General features: G+C 43.7%; 1 protein-coding gene across 1 annotated transcript in view; it reads right to left on the bottom strand.

Moving 5' to 3' along the window:
- The window catches only part of LOC307246232 (nck-associated protein 5-like), a gene marked incomplete at its 5' end in the record, with an annotated part of 177029 nt that overhangs the window by 79303 nt on the left and 75312 nt on the right, over nt 1-22414 (bottom strand). Inside the window, one exon of the mRNA XM_080022094.1 lies at nt 10351-10414. Within this exon, the coding sequence (XP_079878220.1) occupies nt 10351-10414 (64 nt within the window). The remainder of the gene's footprint in view (nt 1-10350; nt 10415-22414) is intronic.

Genomic DNA, 22414 nt, shown 5'->3' with positions numbered 1-22414 from the left:
CTGCCCCTCCTCGCAGTGAACGCGAAGGAGACGGAGCCTGGATGATATTCTGCATTTATCTGAACCTCCGGGGTCATGGCGCTGAATCCACTCGGTTCTTCTCCCTTCGTCACATCTTGAGTGGAGCGGTTTTGAGGTGAAGGTTTTAAAACCCCATTACTCCAGATAACAGCGATTAACTTATGAAGTCTCTAGAGACGAGCTGGTCTATCTGGGGATTATTCTGAAATAAAAACACTTTTTTCTCCTGCTCTCTTAATTGGATTGCTATCTCTCTGAGGAACCGGAGGCAACGGGCCCCGTCACTTCAAAGGACCCGCTTCAGAGTCGGCGCTTTAAGGAGCGATTTAGGGGAAGAACCGGGATTTTCAGACAAAGTGGAAGAGGAAGCAAGCGACTGATGGTTCCAGAGGTTTGGACACATTCGGTGATGAATTAAAATCGTCCTCACAGCTCAGACACAAAGCTCCAGTACAAATCCCGTCTGGGGAGGCGGAGACTGAACACAGCATTGTGCTGTTTCTCACTCCAGCTTTTGTCGTTGATTCTCCATCTCTAAGATGAGCAGCAGCTGCGATATATATTTAGTTGTAATAAAATAAAATATATGATCGATGAAAGACCACAAAGACTTAGGTATAAGATAGAATCAGACATGTCTCCATGAGGACGAGTTAGCGGCCAATCAGATTCACACACAAGCATTGTGGTGATGGCGACCTCTAGCGGTAAGAGGAGGGAAGTGCGGCTGGCTACACAAAACATGTGGCATGTTGTGCACGAAAAGATTTTATAAATATTCAATACACCCTTCACCACCACTCACCCCATTGTTTAATGCATAAATTTATACTTGAAACTGCTGCTTAAACTTTCACCATTCAATGCGAAGAAAAAGTCTTGTAATGTTGGCGATTAAACAAAATAAAAATCTATCTTTTAGTGTGACTAGACGTCTTAAAAGTGCCCGTATTTTGGCTTAATGTCGGCCATTCAAAGTCAAAATAAACTGTAAAACGAGACCAAAACAGGACGAAAGCAAACAAAACGTCAAGCGTGTTTGACCAGGATCAGGTTGTGACTGAAACATTAAGGGAAAGGAACCTTGAGCCAGTTTCTCTACAGTCTGAACTGTTACTGTTTACAGTCATAAAAACAGCTTGATGGAGGAGCGTTTTTCTGTCGACACAACTCGGATCGTTATGTCGTTAGGAGGTTTTTTTATTTTCCCACCAAAACCCAGAGCGTCTCCCCACAAGACGCCAATGTCTACATTAAAAATAAAAACGGTAAAACGTTTCTTTGCTTCTCACAGCTTCCCTCTGTGTTCCCCTCTTATTTATAGCAGGAGACTGATTCTAAATTATAATGTCATAAATCTTTTTAACATTATAATTATTTCCATACAAAGACAGAAACACACCCGGAAAACATTAAAAGCCTTTTTCTGGGAAAAGTTTTTCCACTGAAATTTCTGAAAGTTTCTATACTGTGGATTTCTTTATTTAAACTTTAAATAGTGTGAATTCGGAGCCTGGTTCCCCCACAGGACCAGTACCAGGAGCCCGGCCTCGAACCACCAACCAGGCCTCACTCTCCTTTTGTTTTAATTTCCTACACATTTTTGGGATTTTTACAAGCCCTGGATCCGTTAAATCCACCATGACTGTATCTTTACGTGCAATTCCACGCGTTGTTTTCTCACTTTTCTGATATTTATCGTCTGTCTGTCTTTTGACTTTGTCTGCTGACAACCGTATAGGGAGCAGATTCCTCAGAGATGCCACAACACATCCTGGGAAAACGTCTCAGAGTTGACACGCTAAACAAACTGTGAGGGCGTGTGGGAGGTTAATCCAGAGATTGAGGAGATAATCCCCTGGAATGGCCCAGGGTGTGGACGGCTGCACTGCCCGGACTGACCGGCAGGGGGCAGCACTGCCCCGGGGAAAAAAACACTACAAGACCAACTGGGACAATACAGCTCTATCTGAAATGGTTTAAACATCTTGAATGTTAATGGACACATATTTATTTGTCCCAGTTGTGCGGCAGCACATGTTCTATCAGTGGTGAGATGAGGAAGAACATTTATAGCATATCGATTTTTTTTTTTTTTTATGAAAAATGGACCAAAAACGTGAGTTTAACGAGGCTTTATGAGTTGAAATTTGAAAAAAAAAAAAGAAATCGGAAAATTACATTACATTACGTCATTTAGAGGAGGCTTTTGTCAAAAGCAACTTATAATCGGTGCATTTTTGAAATTATGAAGTACAAATTGAACCAGACACCGGGGTTCATGAGATGTTTGGGGGAAATTCTGGAAATATAGATAATTCGACAAATTTCAGATATTGGTGGCAAGCTCCTCCCCCCTCTACCTCTCTCTTTCTCTCTAATTGGACAGAATCAGACTCTAATCGTATTCGTCCCGGATGAATCCGGATGACGCTCTGAGACTCGCCATCTACTGAGACTGGAAATGAATTAGGGGTGTTCTGTGTATGTGTGTGTATGTGTGTAAACACAGTTTTCAAGGGTTGTACAAAGCACAAATAAGACTTGGTTTATATATTGTTACATCTTACATATATACATTATGTGGATACATCCAAGCAGGGATCACGTTCACCTAACTGTTCCTAACCCTCACATCACTGTGTTCTCAACCCTAACACTGTGTTCCTAACCCTAATGTTACCCTGTTCCTATCCCCAACGTCACTGTGTTCATAACCCTAATCTTACTGTGTTCCTAACCCTTGCGTCACTGTGTTCCTAACCCTAACGTTACCCTGCACCTAACCCTAAAACATGGAAACCATGAGAACATCGGTAACACTTTCTACAGTGGCTTCAACAGTGGTTTCAAAAGACCCACGAGGCCAGACTTCTCACAAAATGTCGCAGATCAAGTTACTCTGTATAAATATAATATTTATGGAAAATAATTACCTCACTACTACACAAGGACCACGATGGAAGATAAGGACCTTAAAGGGGACCAATTATTAAAAACTAAATTTTTCAATGATTATGTACATACATTTGGGTCTCTGATGGGCCTCCTAACACACAAACTGTGAAATAATACAACTCAGTCAGTTTTTTGTGAGCTGTCTACTTCAGAAAACATGTGGTAAAAGAAGCCGTTCAGATCTTTGATACCTTCCTACGTCACTTGGTGCCTCAGTAGAATAAGAAACACCCCCGATCTGAGGAACTGCTCTGTTCGTTTCACAGACCAGCACAGATCTTTTTAAAAATCTGTGAAGAAACTGCAAACGACTGAAATGTAAGTATTTAAAAAATAATTCTGGTGTGAGTTTATCCAAACAAAACCAATGAAAAAAAAAGCATGTTTTTATTGTCGATGTATTGATTTTATTTTATTTTCCAAAGTTTACATGAAACAAAATCCCTGCATGTGGTGTCTCGGTGCGGTGTCCTGGTGAGGTGTCGGCAACAAAAGTCGGAGAAAACTTTTAAATTAGGCCTTGTAGATCTAATATAAGTGAAGATTCAGCAACTGGATTGCTTATTTCTCGCCTCAAATTTGTTCAGAAACAGATTTTGGTGAAATCTGATGGCGTGGTCTGATGAGGTGAAATCAGTGAAAGTTGAAGAGTGAAAACGGGACCTGGAAGTAAAGCGCAAACCACATTGGCAAGAGGGAGGGTTCAAAAACACGCTATGGGGACATAAGAGACCTATTGTATATTAACTTGTTGAAAAGCAGCATAATAAGTCGCCTTTAATGGAGAATTGTTGTTTTTGTTGTCGCAGCCGAGCGGCCTCTTACTGACATTGTCTAATAAAACCAATCAATCGATCAATACATTGTGCAAACAGCTGGTGTTCAGACCCCTAGTGGCGCCCTGGAGCTGCTCAGTGCTCACGTTGTGTCTTCATGGTGAAACACAAACACTGTGTCAGTCACCGGGAATCAGGGTCCCCGGGGGCCCCATCAATTCAATTATCACGGAGGGCCGACACTGCGTTAGAGTGCACGTTAGAGCGCACAGCTTCTCTGGAGGAGCGCCGCCGGCGATGCACCCCATAATACTCTCTCCACGGGAATATGCTAAATCATAGGACTGGCCCCTTTATCATCCACCACCCCCACGGGCCCTGAGTCACTCAGTCAGCCCCAAATCTACATGCACGTGTGCGCACACACACACACACACACACACACACACACACACACACAGTTATTAACAGTCACTAATGCGCACACACATGCGATTTCACAGTTCTGCAAACACCCACTGTTCTTAGTCAAACAAACACACCAACCTCAGATTAATGCACACACACACAGATATTGTCTGGGACATACACATCAATAAATCAATCCATTAATTGCCGCTTTACCCCGAAGGAAGACTCCTCATTTTCAATACAATTAAAAGCAAGTATATTCCTTAAAACCTAAATCAATAAATACAATTAATATAAAAAGTTAAAAAATAAATATATATATATATATATATATATATATATATACACACAGTATAAAATAAATAAAAAATAAGAACATATAAAATCAACAAAAAACAACAGCAATAATATGAGCGCGACTGTAATTAAAGACAATTACATTCAAAACAATTAAGCTCTAAGATCACATACATGCACAGATATATGCAAACACACATTTTGGTTATGTTGTACACATGCACACACACACACTCTTGTGCAGGCCCTAGTGCCGAGCTGTGAGTGGGTGGGTACTGTGGATGGAGGGGTTGGTGTGGAGGTGGGGTTTGGACATGCTGTCAGACCACGCCATCCTCTGAGTGTTAGGGATGGCAGCCCCCACCCCCCTCCTGCCCAGGCCTGATAAGACCAGATCCACAGAGGCAGGACCCGAGGCCTCAATGCTGCAAGAAACGAGGCTGTAGCCTGAAAACAGCAAGTTCCTAACCCTGAACTGGTCCTGATGCTGGATCCTGGACTGGTCCTGATGCTGGAAGCAGCCTAATGCAGCCTGGTATCCTGGAAGGACCCCCCCCCCCCCTTTGTGGTCCCTTCTCAAGATGTTTTCCCCGGAGTTTTCCTTACCCTTGGTAGAGGACTATGGGATGCCGTTGATTGACTCTACTTGTTTTCAGCAGAACACGCTCTTTTTTACAGAGCAACGTCCTAGCTCTCCTGCTGTCGCACCTCCTCTGAGCAGCTGTCAGGAGGCAGCGATGATCCCAGAGCGCCAGATCCCCGTACGGACGCCCTCCTCCCCTCCCAAAGCTGTTCTTTATCCACAGAAAGCACCCCATGAAATACAACAGCTGATTCCAGAAGCTCTGTTTATGAGGAATGTGCGAAAACGGAGCAACGGCAAACTGAGAATCGCTACAGGAAATAACAGAGCGGATTCCGTGTGGAATAACTCTTTTCATTTTAATGATTGATTTTTATCTTCCAATACGACCAAAAGGCTCAAAAAGTAAAACAGAACCCCAAACTGAGCATGTTGGCCATCAGTGTGTGGGTGGCTGAATGTGAGCTATAAGAGTCTCCCCGGGCCACTAATACAATTCAGTTGTATAAAATCAGTAGATTTTGATGTGTTGGACACTAACTTGGGCTAGACTATCTCATATACATATAGTTGGAATAACTTTCATGACTTCTTCCATACTCACATCTACAGTTCTCTATTAATTAAATACATTTTTTACATTATTTGCACCAGAAATGACCTATCAGATCACTTAAGAGTCGGCCACACAATGCATGAGAGTTGGCGCAGAAAGAATCTGGTTAACACAGAATATGTGTGTGTGTGTGTGTGTGTGTGTGTGTGTGTGTGTGTGTGTGTGTGTGTGTGTGTGTGTGTGTGTGTGTGTGTGTGTGTGTGTGTGTGTGTACAGTATGTGACTATGTGTGAGGTTCATTATTTGGCCTCTGGAGCTCAAATACCACGGCGTTTCCACAAAAACCAAAGGAAAATAAAGCCGTGTTTATGTTCCCGTGCTGTTTGGACAGCCGCTTCCAGAGGCCCTAATCCTTCTCAAACGGCCTTTTCTGCCTGGCCCCAGCCCTCCTTCACCACATCTCACACCCAGGCTCCTGTTCGGTCCCGGGGCCGGAAACCCAGCATCCTGCTCCCAGAGAGCCGTCAAAAGACCCCGCCCGGCGCCACGCCCTCCTGGCCCCGGGCGTGGAGGCTTCCAGAGGAAAGGGAGCAGCAGCATGGAGGCTCTGAGAAGCCTTCTGACTGGGAGGGACAGGGGAAGGACTGTTGGAGGAGCCCGTTCATGGAATAAGCCCCAGCCTGTGCTCCAATAGCAACCTGAGGAGGAATCTGCTGCTTGGATTTTCAGTGTTTCGAACACGCGGGTCCCAGGGGCTACACGACTACAGATTTCAGAAATTGCCTTTTCTGTCGTCTTTCAATTAGTGTTGTTTAGTTCTGAAGAACTCTGCCCCCAATGGATCCCGTACATGGATTTTTGGGGGGGAAAAGGAACAATCCAAGTGCAGCCAATTTCAGAACTAAATATGAAATAAATGTTACTTCAATTAAATAAAACAATAATAATTATGTCTTCTAACTGAATATGAAAAAAGACAACAAGAAGTCTCATCCAGAGGGAGACAAATTCAAACCTACGACCGATAACCGCCTCTGCAAAGCAACTAGCAAGCTAGAGTTGCTTGGCTTGAAATAAAGTACAAAAGTTATGTATATAAAATAATGACGTTAATGCTGGTGACAGCTTATATTCCGTGGAAATGGTAAACCTCCAGCATAGAGAACTACTCTCTAATGCTGTTGTTCCAAGGAAGACTTTGGATTTTACATCACAATATGTCAGAGTAAAAGCCCAGACACAAGCACTACGACAGCCACCAGGGGGCGGGGTTCCGACAGTCGGATCCGTTGTCTGATTCGGTGCAAAGGCGGCTTGAGAAGGTCACACCTACTGGCTGGAAGCACTGGACCTGCTTCTAGATCGCCCTGGATGGCTAGATTATACAACAACTAGTTCAAATAATTCTAAATTATTATCCTAACAAAACATCCCAAACCACGAGCAGCGGTTAAACTGCTGGAAAGTTTGTTGACGATTTCCCGCCAAACAGCCATTTAACAAAAGAGCTCTGTGCTTTAACTCCAGCAGGAGCTGCAGGGAACGCTTAAAACTCACATGCACACACACTAATACAATTGCCCCTGTGTGCTTTTAGTGCCTCAAACAATTGTAAAAATGTGTTTTGCATTCTCTCTCTCTCTCTCTCTCTCTCTCTCTCCCTCTTTTTTTTTAATGGCCGAGCGAGCTAGGAGACGGATGCAGAACAGATTCGGTCTCTTGAAGAAAGCTTTGGTGGCAGTGTTTCTAATCTGTCTCCTCAGGTTAGTCCCCCGGCAGGCGGAGAAGTGGATGGGTGGGAGGAAGGGTGGGTGGTAGAGGGGTGTATCTCTGGCAAGTGATTCACCCTTTGCACGGGCGGCACTTTGACAATTATCTCCTTGATGCAGCGCTCAGCCTTTTTTCCTTTCTATGAGGAGAAGCCTCAGAGGAATGTGTGAGAAAGAGTGTGAGAGAGAGAGAGAGAGAGACAGAGAGAGAGGGACAGAGAGAGAGAGAGGGGTGAGGGGGCTCCGGCAGGGATAATCCCAATTTCAAATGGAGCTTAGCGGTATCCCCCCACCCCCCTCCACTCTTTCTTACTCTCTCTCCTTCCTTCCATCCATCCCCCTGCTTCCTCCCGTCTCCGCTGCTTCTCTCCTCCTGTCTGGCAAAGATAACTCATCCCTCCATCCTTCACAATGCACACACACACACTCTCCAGGGTGATAATTAGCCCGTCACCCGGTGGAGAGAGCCCTTTAATTCAGTCTCGCCGTTCGGCAGACAGACGGATGCTGCTGTACTCTTTTTTTTTATTTATGTAGGGGGGGGTATCTCAGACTTTCTGTGACGGAAAGAAGTGATGATGGGCGGTGTAGAGGAAACCTTAACTATAATAAAAAAAAGTTGAAAAAAGGAGGAGAAAAAAATTCTAGAAAATGGTTTCTACTGTAACGGGAGGTTGACAGAAGAGAAAATGTTTCTCTTTCAATGTGTGACGTTGTTTGGAATGGAACGTGGTCTTGGTTTGGAACGGTCTATCACTTAAAGAGCAACTTGCAGGTTGCCATCCTCAGTGAATGAATGCGTGGGGAATGGAGAAATCCCTGACCCAATTTTTTTTTACTTAGAATTACAACTCGACTGATTATTAGAGGGACATTGCCCGCCAACCTGAACGTGACGTCACGTTGGGGAGACAGGACAGAGCAGCTCTACAGTGAACGGCAATTTGGCAAGAGACGCTCTGAGTTTATTTTATTTTAGACTTACTTCCCATACTTGTATGACACGAAAATCGTGCACGTAAGTATGAGACAGTTCCGCTCCATCCCAAACGCTGGATGTTCTTTGTGTTTTTATTTGGTATTGTTAAAGCATCACAGCTGTTAAAGTGTAAATAGCTGTGAAACTTACTGACATGCCAGCTGAGTAGCACCCTGCTACTGCTAAACAGTCAGACTGTTTCTCCTGTGTGACGTCACCAGCCAGATGTAAAAAAAAATAAAATATATATATATATATATATATTTTTTTTTTTTTTACCCACTAACTCAAAAACACCTACATTTTTCCTGATTCTTTGCCATTGCCGCATGTAAAAAGGTTTTTAATTACATTTTTTTTAACCATCTTCTCAATAAGCACAAGTGAGCGTAAATTAATAAAATATTTTAACGTGCTCTTTAAGCTTTAAGGTTTGTCCTCCCCCTTCTTGTCAACACGCAGGAACTAGGGTCCGACCATGTCGTATCAGTTAATTTCCAACAAACCACCGGCCCAAACAATATAGGTTATAAAATATTGTCAAATCTGGACCACAAATTGGTTTTAAAATCATAATGCTTGATTAATCCATGCAATTTGACTCGATGTTTTCAGAATATAAAACCCCAAAGTAATAGTCTGGATCAATCAAACTGTTTATCAGTAATCCATCAGCTCCATATCTTTGCAATGAATATGACTCGTCCTGTACTGTTTAATTATAAATTCTAATCAGAATCTGCATGAGCATCATCTGCCAAAAATTAAAAGTATTTTAGGCTCTGTTATTTCAATATGATGAATGATCAATACAACAAACGATTGGAGCTGAACTCACTATGAAAGTGAAATTTACAGTTTGGAGACACATTTCACACACACACACACACACACACACACACTTTACCCTACCCTCTCTGTGTCTGCACCATGCTGTTAAACAGTGACATCGCTGAGCCGCTCTTTATTCTTCAAGATGGCCTACTCCCATAGATTTGTGGAAAACACTTTTTGCTCCAAAGAGCCGAGGCCAGACGGAGCGGCGGCGATCAGCTGATTGCTGCACCAGCACGTGGCGTTTAAAGTCTCACCACAGAGTGCATGCTCTCACACACACACACACACACACACACACACACACACACACACACACACACACACACACACACACACACACACACACACACACACACACACACACACACACACTCCAGCTCAGATTCCCACAAAATTACACATGTTCACGTGTAGCAAAAGCACATCTTCATACATCCACAAAACATGGCTGAGGGCCGAGTGTCAAAAACACACACAAATTTAGACACACATTCACTCCTGAATCATCACTTATAGGGCTAAGAAGTACAAAGGTGGTTGTATTACCTCGTAATACAATGGTATTACCCTATAAATTCTTCCTTTTATACACTTTATTTATCTGTTGTCATGTGCTGTGCAATAAAGTCCTTAAAAATAATAAAGAATTTGAAATTCAAAAATAAAGTACCATCTTATCCTCTCTTATCTTGTCATTTTATGTGCTTTTACCTTGCCGTGTTACCTTATCATCTTAACTTTCCCTCCAAATATCTTCCTGGCCATCACACAACCTTCTCCCCTCTATGTAAAAGACATGTGCTTGGCCTGTCAGCAGCTTATACATATATAGTATAACATTTAAAATATGAATGCGACCCAGTCGACTGCAGTTTGTGGTGATGGCGGCGTCACCAACGTGGCACTTTACACCGCACAATCCCAAAATGTTGTCGCTGTAAACTGCTGAGAACCGCTGAGCGACGGCGGTTACCATGGGAGACGGTGGTAACCGTGGGAGAGAAAGGAAAGCAGGGTGGAAAGATGAGTGGATGAGATCTGACAGAGAGATCTATAATCTTCATGGCTTGGTAATGATAATGTGAAGACAATGGAGGTTTGGCTGTGTGTGTGTGTGTGTGTGTGTGTGTGTGTGTGTGTGTGTGTGTGTGTGTGTGTCTTACCATTGTTCCTTCACTCTTGCTCCGTGCGACTTCCCGCTGTAGACGAGCCACGGCCAACTTTTCCCTAAAGAGTGAGAGTGATGGAGGGGGGCATGACAAGGAGATGTAGAGAGAGATGGATGAAGAGAAAGAGAGAGTTTAGTTCAATGAGGTTTTCACAATGTCATCATGTCATCAATGTATTTGTTTTGTCATTTACAGTGTTTGCTCTTGTGCAAATATATCATTTGCCAGTAAAGCTAAAGAAATATATTTAATTCTCACACACACACACACACACACACACACACACACACACACACACGCGCGCGCGCGCACACACACACAGAACAGCAGAGAACATGCAGTTCTGTGTATAAAAGAAACATTGTGGAAACTGAAAACCCAGGCCATCCTCGGGCAACTACTGCATGTGCACACACATTGATTCACACAAACATGCACTGATATATGAGTGCATGTTTATTAAGTACACACGTGCACGCAGCCATGAACGTGTTCAGGGCCAAAGAAGAGACTAATGGGATCAAACTTGGCGCATTAGCAAGATTTTAATTATCTAAGTTCAAGCTCTGTCTTCACAATCCCACTCTGTTCCACGTTGCACAACACATCACAACATCCACCTCGCTCTGCAGGAATTACTGCATTTACCCTCCAAACTCGCTGGTGGAAAAATACCATGGCAGATATCATGCCAATTGGTCATGTTCTTTATGTTCTGACCGGTTTGACGCAAAGCTCTTTACAGGACCATGATGCACTGGGGCTTGGCTGGGACTGAGGTGTACCGTGTCCACCACGTCCTACCCACTGTGGCTCACAAAAGTCTTCCATCGCACTAGAAAAGGGTTGTACAACACAACATTTTTCATTCAAGGTCCAAGGACAATTTCAGCTGAATGCAGCAACGTCAAAGTCCAGAGCTACTCTAGAATTTCATGCAGCGTGATGGAACTGTTCAGTGCGATGGAGACATGGCACTGTGTAGAATATGCAAACAATGGTTTAGCATGGGTCTAAATAGACACATTGCTATGTAACAACACCACAAGCAGCTGTTGCCGCAGAATGAATGAGCCATTTGTTGAGGAAACACCTGGCCTCCACCTCCATTGACCTCTGCAACTCCACAAGGATCTTCAACGTCTTACCCCCTTTGGTAATGGGAGTTTGTTTCCTCTGAGACGACCTCTGTCAACCTCCTAACCCTCCCCCTCCCCTGTGTGTGGTTCTTAATGATCTAAAGCCTTCTCCAACTCGGAACTTGGCTGATACTCCTCGTTCATGTTGATGAGTTTTATGTCCAATTGGGTCGACCTCTACGGACAAGTCAAGTCAAAGGTATCTATCAGAATCCGGCTGTAGACACATCCCATCTCTGTAGACATATCCTTTCTCCAACATCGGCTGTACGTCCCGACTAATGACTAACATTGCTGGTCTCGGTGCGATAAGGCTTCATTGTCTCACCTGTTGGGAGGGGGGTGGGGGCGACACCTCAGTCACTAAGACGCAGCTGGGAATTTGGCAGAACTGTCGGGTGCATCCCCAGTCTGGCGTCTGTCCTCGGTGGATAATCCAGCTTGCCGTCCAGCCCTGTTCCCTTTCTACAAACACCGAATACACCAGCCAAAGCTGCTGCTGGCATGCCCCTGGTGAAACCCACTCAGGCGACAAATGAAACAGGAAGTGGAGCTGTGAGACACCGGGGTGCATTTGGGCGTGGGATGAGGGTGTGGGCATCCAAATAACTGAACGCTGTTGTACTGCATTAGCTGGCGTGCACGCCCCACACCTGAAGGTGAGTAATCTTTTATCCTTCCACGTTCCACAGACATAAGACATCTTTCTCCCTGCTATCACGGTTACGCCATCACATCACACTGAGCGATAAAAAGAAGTAGAAGAAGAAGAGAAGGCTTCTGGAAGGTCTCATGGCGTATATTGTTTTGTTAGCGGGAGCAGGAGGTCTGGAATTCCTCCAGTCTGTGTTATGGCTGCGCGTCAGGCCCATAAGGGGTTAAGTTTCAGGGCATGTTCCATGTTCCAGGCCCAGCAGAGTGTGAGCCAGCACTCACCTTGAGAAACACCGACGCCGAAAATAGAAACAGATATGACATTCTGTGTTAAACATAATTATAGTAACTGGCACAGGCGCTAGTCAAAACAGAGCTGTTCACCGGTGACATGTGCATCCGGTTGCAGTTTTTTGGATTCTCTGTGTGTGAACAGAACAGGATTAGGGCCTACAGACACCGTAGGCATGTAGTATTTTACTTTAACTTTACTCCAACTTTACTCTAACAAGCTCCGCGCCGAATGCATTCGTCCATCCTGACCAGATATATTGCTGGTTATTCCCTCTGTAAACGTTTGCCAGCTGTGTAAACCGAGCCACGGCCACGAGGGCAATTAGGATTTCTCAAAGCAGGTCCTGAAGTGCAGCCCTGCTCTCTGTATAATTAGCCCAAATGTTGAGTGTGTGTTTGAATGAGTGTGAGGCTATTTGTATCGGAGGGGTTATGAGTCTTTGACATTTAAAATAATAGTACCAAAAATGTCTCTAAAAATGTACTATGATTCACTCCAGAGACTGGTTCACTCGAGGGTGTCTGCAGGTCCATGAAAAGTTCAGTTTTGAACGAATATTAGATCTTAAAGTTGCTGTAAAGCCAATTCTGAGATTTGTGTCTAAACACATTATACAAGTGAGAAAGTAATTGCTTAAAACATGCAAAAAGACTGAACTTTGTAGTTCTGAATGATGGAGTTAGATTGCTGAACTGTTGTTTGTGGTCCTGATCCTTTGGCCGGGCCTAAATCAGGGACGCGTGACGTCACACGTTCCTACCTGGCATTGGCCCCTCCCCTAACCCCTGGGTCACACCAGAAGCGAAATCATCAGCGACACGTCAGCAATGGGGAAGCTGCCCGTCATTTAACGATTTGTCAATTCCATCCGGGTCCGACTTCATTCCGTCTACAATGCGTCATCGCGTAAGCAGCATTCAAGACTTTAAACTTGTGAAAGGGTGAAATGGGTAAGTGAATCTTTGCTTTCGTTTACAAACTTCTGATTTTCGTTTCATTCACATTTGGAGTCCGTTTATGAACATAGTTGGATTCGTTCACAGTACAGCAGTTTTACCAGGCGTTTTACTGCTGGAATAAGTGATAATCTTTAACTTCATTGCGGCTATCAACAGGAGGAAAGCGGTTCCGATCCTTCTCCGTCGGTCCGAGTGAGAAGGCAGGGGCAGTAGCGGCGGGTTTGTCCCATTAACAAGTAGAGGATGTACGTTTGATTAAAAAAAAAAAACATTAATAGCTTCAAAAATACCTTATAAATAAATTGACAAATTTCTCTACTACAAAAATCCATCGTTTGACAAGTCAGTTTGTCTAGAGCCCACACGTAGTTGATTCCAAGCAGCAAGGAGATCATTCGCCTGCCACTGTCCTCCGTGTTGCAGGTACGGTATATCAGAGCAATAAAATTTACAAAACTACATCACAAGTATGAAGTAAAATATAAAGTCTATTTCGGGCGTGATATTTTCCTGCTGGAGAGATCATATTTTCGTTACATAAGTGAGGTTTAATTGGTCCCCTGAAAGTGGACAAGTCGAATCATCAGTCAGAAATCCGTCAGTCGACTGAGATTCTTCAAGTTGAGCAATCGTCTTTTTTGGGGGGGGGTTTGTCAGTCAGTGTTGCATTACAATAACAGGATAAAAAAGATAGAAGCTAACAAACTGCACAGGGATGCCATTTCAATGAGAAACTAGAACACCTCTCTCCGTGCGCCCGGATCCTTCAAATAAAACAACTGAAAAACAGTGTGTTTTTAGTTGTTTTATTTGGAGGAACAGGGCACGCGTAGAGTTGGGTATCATTACGATGTTAATGGTACTACTACTCTTACCGATAATGCTTATGGAGCCGGTACTTTTACGGCATTTTTATCGGTTCTTTTTTTATTTTTTTTAAGAGAAAAAATAAAACAAATTAAGAGCAGAATTAATAACTGCTTTATTTTCTGCGCATTACGCATGGAGAGGGGGCGGTCGGGGTGCAATCTGCACCCTCGTCTCCTCATGTGTGAGGGCGAGGCAGAGGGTTATCTCCATATCTCTGGCGATGGAGCGAGGAGAAATGTCTCTTCTGATAATAGCGAAAATGCCTCTTAGATGAATATCTAAATGTTATTGCAAGTTAGAAACGGGTTATATAGCCTAAATAAATAGAAAATCCATTTTCTTAATTTAGTTTAATACTGGGTCGGTCGGTACCCAACTCTAAGCATGAGTAATCGCTTGGGGCCCGTTCCTCCATCCCGCCAGACAGCGGGGCTCTGTTCCGGCTCCAAGCATGGAACCACACACGGAGCTGGGGGAGCCACCACTCTCCCTGCAACAAATATTTAATTTTCTCATGTTCTATTTTTAGCTTCAGAACAGAATCAGAACAACGAAAAGCAGCCTGTTATTGGTTTTCTGATTTTTGAGTTGTACATGTAACTATAAGAGCCGTGGTATTTGACACTTGAGAGAGGGGGCACCTCTCCCGCATTCGGCCGTGGTTTCAGTATCATCAGCAGGCACGCCCCCAGGGTCTCAGAGCAGAGTATTTATAAGTGTGTTGTATAATTTTATACAACACACTTTTTTATCACACAATTTTCTATGGTGTGACAAACTCAGAACACATTTATTGTTACTTCACAGGGACTTTGAAAGTCATTGAATAGCCTCAAGGGAGAATTTAGGAGCTCTTAACTCCAATGTAAACATCTTGTCTCATTTTATTCATCCATTATTGCTTTCTATCAAGTGAGTCCGCCTCCAGCTTCTCCCACGGTGGAGGAAGCATGGGACATCCAGACTACCTCAACCACTGTTTTCCTCCACATGGTTCAGTCCGTCCTCGTCACTGGAACCCTGAGCTGAGCTGATCCACCGCTCGTCTCCTCGGCCTCAGGTGCACCAGACAATGAGCGCAGTGTTGGCGCAAAGACACCACCTGTCAGCGCTCGCCAAGGATCAATCGCTCAGCGAGCCTGAGCCGACACGTTCCACCCAGACGGCTTTGAAGTGCATTGTGGGAGGCGGGAAACACTCTCTGCGGTTTTACATCGACGTTGTCTCGGCTCCCGTGTATCTACAGATGGTTTGATCCATTGTACGTTGTGTGCGGTATGAGCTCCGAGGCAGCTCGGAGACGTAATGAAAGATAAAACAGACGGACAGAAAAACTGCTGTCTCTAGCGTTTTCATTTGTTCTGCTCTTTGCAGAATTACCCGCCTTTTAAGGTTGGTTAATTCCATCTTTATTTTGGTAAATTTGTATCTTTATAAGATAAGAATTAATCACTTTATTTAGAGAGGGGAAATTCAGGTAAGGGAGGAAACTCAGAGCGATGGCGGAAGCATCGATGCATGGCATCAATTTAACTCATCAGGAACACTTTGGGGTTCAGTGCCATGCTCAAGGTATCTTCGGCCTTCTACCAGGAGAAACTGGGAATTGAACCAGCAACCCTCTGATGCACCAGGCGACCCGCTCACCCTCCTAAGTCACACTGCCACTAGAAAGGATTTAGCGGAACATGAGGCACTAGCTTTTGTCCTCGGTGCTCATTTGTACCGACACCAATGCACCAACACGGACTCATAGCGGAAGCAGAACCACCGACTGTTTCTCCAACAGTGTCACTGAGAATTACAGGACACGCCGTCCAGCCAAACATACTCCGCTCTTTTCCAAACCACAGAACGTGCACGGCGGAGGGCTGCGTGAAGGTTTGGAGGCTCACATGCATTTATGCATTACTGTCTGCAGTCCTGCTGTGCAGGGAATGCTGCTGTGCACGCGATCCAGGCGGCCCGTAAAACGCAGCGCTCTTCGGAGGGCTCTGCTCCTGGCAGGGTTCTGGCTCTGGACCGGTCGTTCCCATCCCTAATCCTCCTCTGGTCCTGTTATGTAACGCTACTGCACTGCGGCCAAAATGTCCCTACGAGCCACGGACAATGGGCTCAGTGAGCCATTGGATAAGTTATAACCTCCCCTCTCCACCGCAAAGGCAAACAGAGTCACCACAACCAGAAGCCTTAGCACAAGCAAGTCTTTCTGAACAGCATGATAATAAATAGATCACATTTATGATAGATTTTATGATTTTTCTCACTGGACAAACTACCCCTCTCTCTCTCTCTCTCTCTCTCTCCAAACTGCCCTACCGCAACTGTACTCTATATGAGTGTTTCTCAAATGGGGGTACTCATACCCCTAGGGGTACTTTGGGTTACTGCAGGGGGTACTCCGAAATTTTTTTAAAAAGTGTTAAAAAATATTGTTTATATAAAATGTAAAAAAAACCCAAAAAAAACACATACAACGCAAATAAAGTATATAATTTAATTCTTGAATTAATGTTCTTTTTCTTTCTCCCAATGCCAGTGAAGGGGCTACCCAGATGAAAAAAGATCTTAGAGGGGGTACATTATCATCACCTCAACTCTTCCTCTACTCCACATATACTCTACCTCTACCGATACTCTACCTTTACTCTGTAGGGAAGTGATGAGGGAATCCATATATTTTTTCAATATCTTGCCAAAAAAAAATACATTATGATTCAATTGTTTAATTAGCTGATACAAAGTCACAGGATGTTACAAAAATGCCGTCCATGCTTTGATGATTATCCATCAGCGTCAGTATGTCATCAATCAACGGTGAGTACCCTGGACATGGACTCTGAATCAGGTTTACGTCCCCCCCGGTCCAGCTCCCAGCAGCTGACCTCTGACCCCCCGCAGCTCTGGATCTCACCCCCAATTCACACCAAGAGCGTCAGAGTCACGTTAGCGGCGCGTCAACACTTCAGTTCAATGTTGCAATTCACACCGACTCAGTCAGGCGTGCAACCACGCATTGGGTGCATCGTGTCAAGCCGCGAGACCCCTCGCATTTTTTTATGCCTCGGCTCTATTTTTCCAGGCTGCACGCCTAAACTGGAGCAGAAATTCCCATAGTGGTCCATTTAAAAGATGTAATAAATGAAAATATTTAATTGCCAAGCCTGGTATGCATCAATCACATATTAACAAACTAATACATTTTCCCCCACAACAAATTAAACCTCACTTATTTAAAGAAAATATTATCATTCCAGCAGGAAAACAAATATCTTGTCAGGACAGTGAATAGACTTTATATTTTACTTTATACTTGGGAAGTAGTTTTATCAACTTAATTGATCTGGTATACTGTACCTATCCTTGCTGCTTGGATTCCTCATGTATAATTAAGCTATTAATATGTTTTATCAAATGTACAAGAATATATCCATTGCATGTTTTTCTTCCTCTAATATTCAAACCAAAAAAATAACTGATAACAAAAAAAATCAGAAAACGCTTTATTACAGAAACAGCTCAATAAAAAAACATATAGATTGGGAAAATCTTGTTGCGTCATCCTCCTCTGGTTCATGGGACGAACCCATTGCTGCTGCCCCTGCCTTCTCCCTTGGACCCACGGAAAAAAAACAGCACCGCCTTCCTCCTGTTAATAGCCGCAATGTGTATAGATTACACATTGTATTCAAGCCAGAAGCTATTGGCAGACACTAAACTCACAAACTAATCCAACTATGTTAATAGACAAACAGACTCCAAATGTGAATTAAATGAAAACAAAAGCAAAGATTCACTTTAAACCCATTAGTATTAGTAGTTTCAGTGATGGAAAGTAAGGAGAGCGCTGCTTTCGGTGCAAGTCTTAGACGAAAATGAAAACGAATCAACAAACTGTGAGACGTGCACATGAGACGTGCGCGTCAGACGTGCGCGCGAGACGTGCGCGTTACGCGGCCCTTTTGATTTGAAGTGGGGGTCAAACCCCAGTGCCACTGGACAGCAGCAAAAAACAGAAGCCACATATTGGCGTCCTTCACAAAGCAGCAGCCCTCCCATCCAGCCAACCTCACCACCGAGCAGCAGACCATAAATTATTGACGAGGTGAAATGTGATGAGATTTCTCTGAGAGCAAACAAAGAAACAAGACAAACCCCTCGTCTCTCTGCCACGTGGCTTCCAACCGTCCACCAAGACCTTTTCCTGAGTGGCATTTAGGATTAAAGGCTGTTTTGTCTTTTCCTGGAAACCAAGGTACATCAACTGTTGAAAAGTGACATTTTAAAGAAGAATCTAAAGTGCTTGAATTTATTTCAATGCTTTCAATCATCCCACGAAAGTAAAACAAAATACAGTAATTTCCTCATATCTCCGCCAACAACTCTCTACTGTTTACACTTGTAATAAACCACGGTACATGAACAATAAAATTCAAATCCTGTATAGGCAAGGAAAATATTCCACAGCGGGTCAATTATTCCATACAATGCTGGAAAAAATAAAGCACAGCATTGTACAATGGCTTATCAAACCGGCGGAACACTCTAAGCTTCTCTTATTGTTCCCTTGGCATGATGGGTACTCCTCTGCTGCCAAATTGGTACGTCCCTGGTACAAAAATGGTACAAATTTAGCCTTTACCAGGTTCTGCCAGCGTGCAGCGAGCTTTTGCACCCCTGAAGGTACAATGCTGTACTCTATTTTCTGTATTTCCCAGTCCCTCTAGCTGTTAATTAAGGAGGATTAGCTGCTGAGGGTATTGTTTACACATGTGAGAGCGACAGCTAGGCATTTAAACCGAGACGTCATGGGCCACAAGACGTCTCCAAAAGCAACAATAAGTCCGGCACTTGGTCTTTGTTTCCTCATGCTGATTACAAGCAGACGTTTAACACATCTCAGCACTGGAACGACATGAAAGCCGCTGCAGTGACACACCGCACCGCTCTAAAGGAGAAACACTTCAATTAACGTAGTCTAGCAATAACCAGTGTATGAAAGACTGTGTGAAAAAGGGAAAACCTCATAAAAAAAATAAATAAAAAATCGCAATCACACTTGTAAACGCCCAAAGGAAATTATTTGGGGAAACCGCAGGAAGGCGACTGATTTGAATCTGAAGTACGAGACCAAACCCAGAGAAGAGGAAATGGACGGACAGGACGCAATCAAAGCATCACGGGTTAATCTCTGATTTCAGCATCCTCCCTCATCATGGGATCATCATCATACCACAGCAAGAATAAGACTCTGATTTGTTAAGTCTAACTTTCTCTAAATGAACAATGAAAAGAAGGAAAAAACTCTTAAACGCTTCAATGTTCATGAAGAAAAGGAGCGTTTCAGTCGGATAGCATTTAACCCTAGAATGCATATGTGAACCACCGTTCCTAAGCCGGCATTTCGCAGCGCTGCACTTTTGGCTGTGCGTGAAAACATTGGAAATTCCTTTTTTAGACCAAAATGAGATGATAACATATGTTATGTTATATTATGTCCAGTCAAAAATTACCTTTAAAAATAGATTTGTATTAAATTTTAAGTTCGTACATATAATTTAATCAATAATAATTGACTTAAATGAATTGAGAAACAATGAGTTCACACCATCAAATACACATTAGAAAAATAATTCCTGGAATTTTAGATGATTCAAATATCGTTGTTTGAAAAATAAGGCAAGGAAAGATCATCTTATAATCATCAAATATCTGATATAAACCATATCATGTGTTATAATGAGTAGTGATAATAAATCCTCCTGCATTGCCCAGTTGCCCAACTCTTTGGTCTCTCTGGTATCTTTGTGGTTCTCAGATGGTTCAGAGCTCTTTCCGGACCTCTGAGGAATGTGCAGAATCGCTTGCCTGTCTGTCTGAGTGCCTGTCTGTCTGTCTGTCTGTTAGACAGGCACTCAGATAGACAGGCAGGGTGTCTGTCACCCTGTCTGTCTGTCTGTCTGTCTTCCTGTCCTACTGTCTGACGGTTGTTCAGTCTGTCTGTCCCCCTGTCTGTCTGTCTGAGTGCCTGTCTGTCTTTCACTCCATCTGTCTGTCACTCTGTCTGTTGGCCTTTCCTGTCTGCCTGTCACTCTGCCTGCCAACCGGCCTGTCTGTCTTCTCTAAATGTTTTCTCATACCACTGTTTGGTCCCGACCTTAATTGTTTCCAAGCCACAGACGCATTCCTTCCCCCGACATCCCATAATAAGCAGAATGAGCAGATGCTTTAAAAATGGCCGAGAAAACACCCGTCTGTCTGATGGAGGGTTACTCATCTACTCATCCAACCCCCCCGCCCCGCACCACCAACACTCCCTTTAAAGAAACGTTGGACGTTCTTGACACACACACACACACACACACACACACACACACACACACACACACACACACACACACACACACACACACACACACACACACACACACACACACACACACACCAATGCTGACTCAAAACACATGTCCTGCTGTTGGACGGTTTCCAGGATGTGGAGGGTTAACGACTAAAACAAACTCTAGATTCACGTTTTACATTTAAACCTAAATTCTTATCACAACGTTTCCCACTTGCAAGTCGTGCCCCGACAGGTCGTGGAGTGTTTTCAAACCATTAGCGCCCGCGGAGATAACTGACAACGACACACTAAGTAGATTTGTCTGTCTGTATGTCTGTCACGCCATCTGTCTCTCTGTCTCTGTCTGTTTGTCTCTGTCTGTCACTCTGTCTGTCTGTCTATTTGCCTGTCTGTCTCTCTGTCGGTTTGTATGTCTGTCACTCTGTCTGTCTATCTATTTGCCTGTCTGTCTCTCTGTCGGTCACTCTGTCAACCATTCTGTCCGTCACTGTCTGTCTGTCTGCCTGCCTCTCTGTCTCTGTCCTGTGACACATGGTTCTATTGTCCAAACCACAGTGTTGAGGAGAAAGAAACATAGAGACGAAGCCCTGGGGTGAATGTCTGCAAAATGTTTACGCTGATTTGGAGTTTTTGGACACATCGTTTGGACCAATTACTCATCAAAAAACATAAATCACCAGCAGGAGATCCAAGCCTCTGCAATCTCAAAACAGTATCACTGCCCCGATGGATGAACAGACAGCACACTTAATCATGACGGAGAACAAAAAAGAATGGAGGAGCTTCCTGTTTGGTGTCGGCTCATTGACGCAGAATGAATCTTGTGGTGGTGTTGGTTGTTTAAATCGATCACAAATGGAGGTAAAAGGTTTTTCGTGTAAACACCAGTACTAAAAGTCGAGTGATGTATTTTTTAAATATACAGTACATATAAAATACTTGCTGTAAACAGTTTGTAGTCGTGCCAACAACGGATATACACGGATGCACTGTCCACAAGGGGGCGAACTGACGGACCGAGCGTCCATCAACTCTATTCAAGGCTTTACATGAAGATGGTTATACTGCAAGCTCTTCCCATCACTTACTTTTAATATAACTTAATTTTCCTCAATACAGAAAATCCTGCTTGAACCTGCTTTATATTGTACTTTTAGGTCACCAGCTTATCCACCAGCAATTGCGCTTGATTTCTCTGAAGATACACTGAAAAGAATGAGTCATACAATTGGCAAAATCTATATTTCTTAGGAGTTATCAACTTGAAATAGCTGAAATTATGATGCATATTTTAGCCTGAAAATATATAAAGCAATATTTTAAGTTGATCCGATGACTCTGAGTGTGTGTAGCTGCAGTTTCCCATCGGGGGGAAATGAATGGCCGTCCAGTGTAAACAGTGTGACTCCACTGTAAATACACACATCACTTCAGTATAAAGCTCTTTTCTCTGCTGGCGGGCCATCTGGCCTGCGTGGCCGGGGTGCAGGGACCCCCTGGTGCTGAAGGTCCTGTGTTTCCAATGGCTTCTGCTGACTCGGGCTGAAGGCAGCGTTGTGTTGCTGTCACCACGTGGTTCCGCACGCGAGAGGAACAAACGAGCCGGTCCAGACAAACAATAGGACTGAGCTGCATTAAACAGCAGCGCGTGTGTGCATGCTGACCAGTGGTGCAAGGTCAAAACAAGTGCAAGTACATCCTTACTGTATTAACGCATATTTTTCAGGTATTTTACTTAGGTTGCTTACTATGTAGATTCAGTTTCATAGAGTTTTCTACA

Source organism: Zeus faber (assembly GCF_960531495.2).
Source record: "Zeus faber genome assembly, chromosome: 2".
Lineage (NCBI taxonomy): Eukaryota > Metazoa > Chordata > Actinopteri > Zeiformes > Zeidae > Zeus > Zeus faber.
The sequence above is the reverse complement of the archived record's forward strand: the minus strand, read 5'-3'. Positions and strand labels throughout refer to the sequence as shown.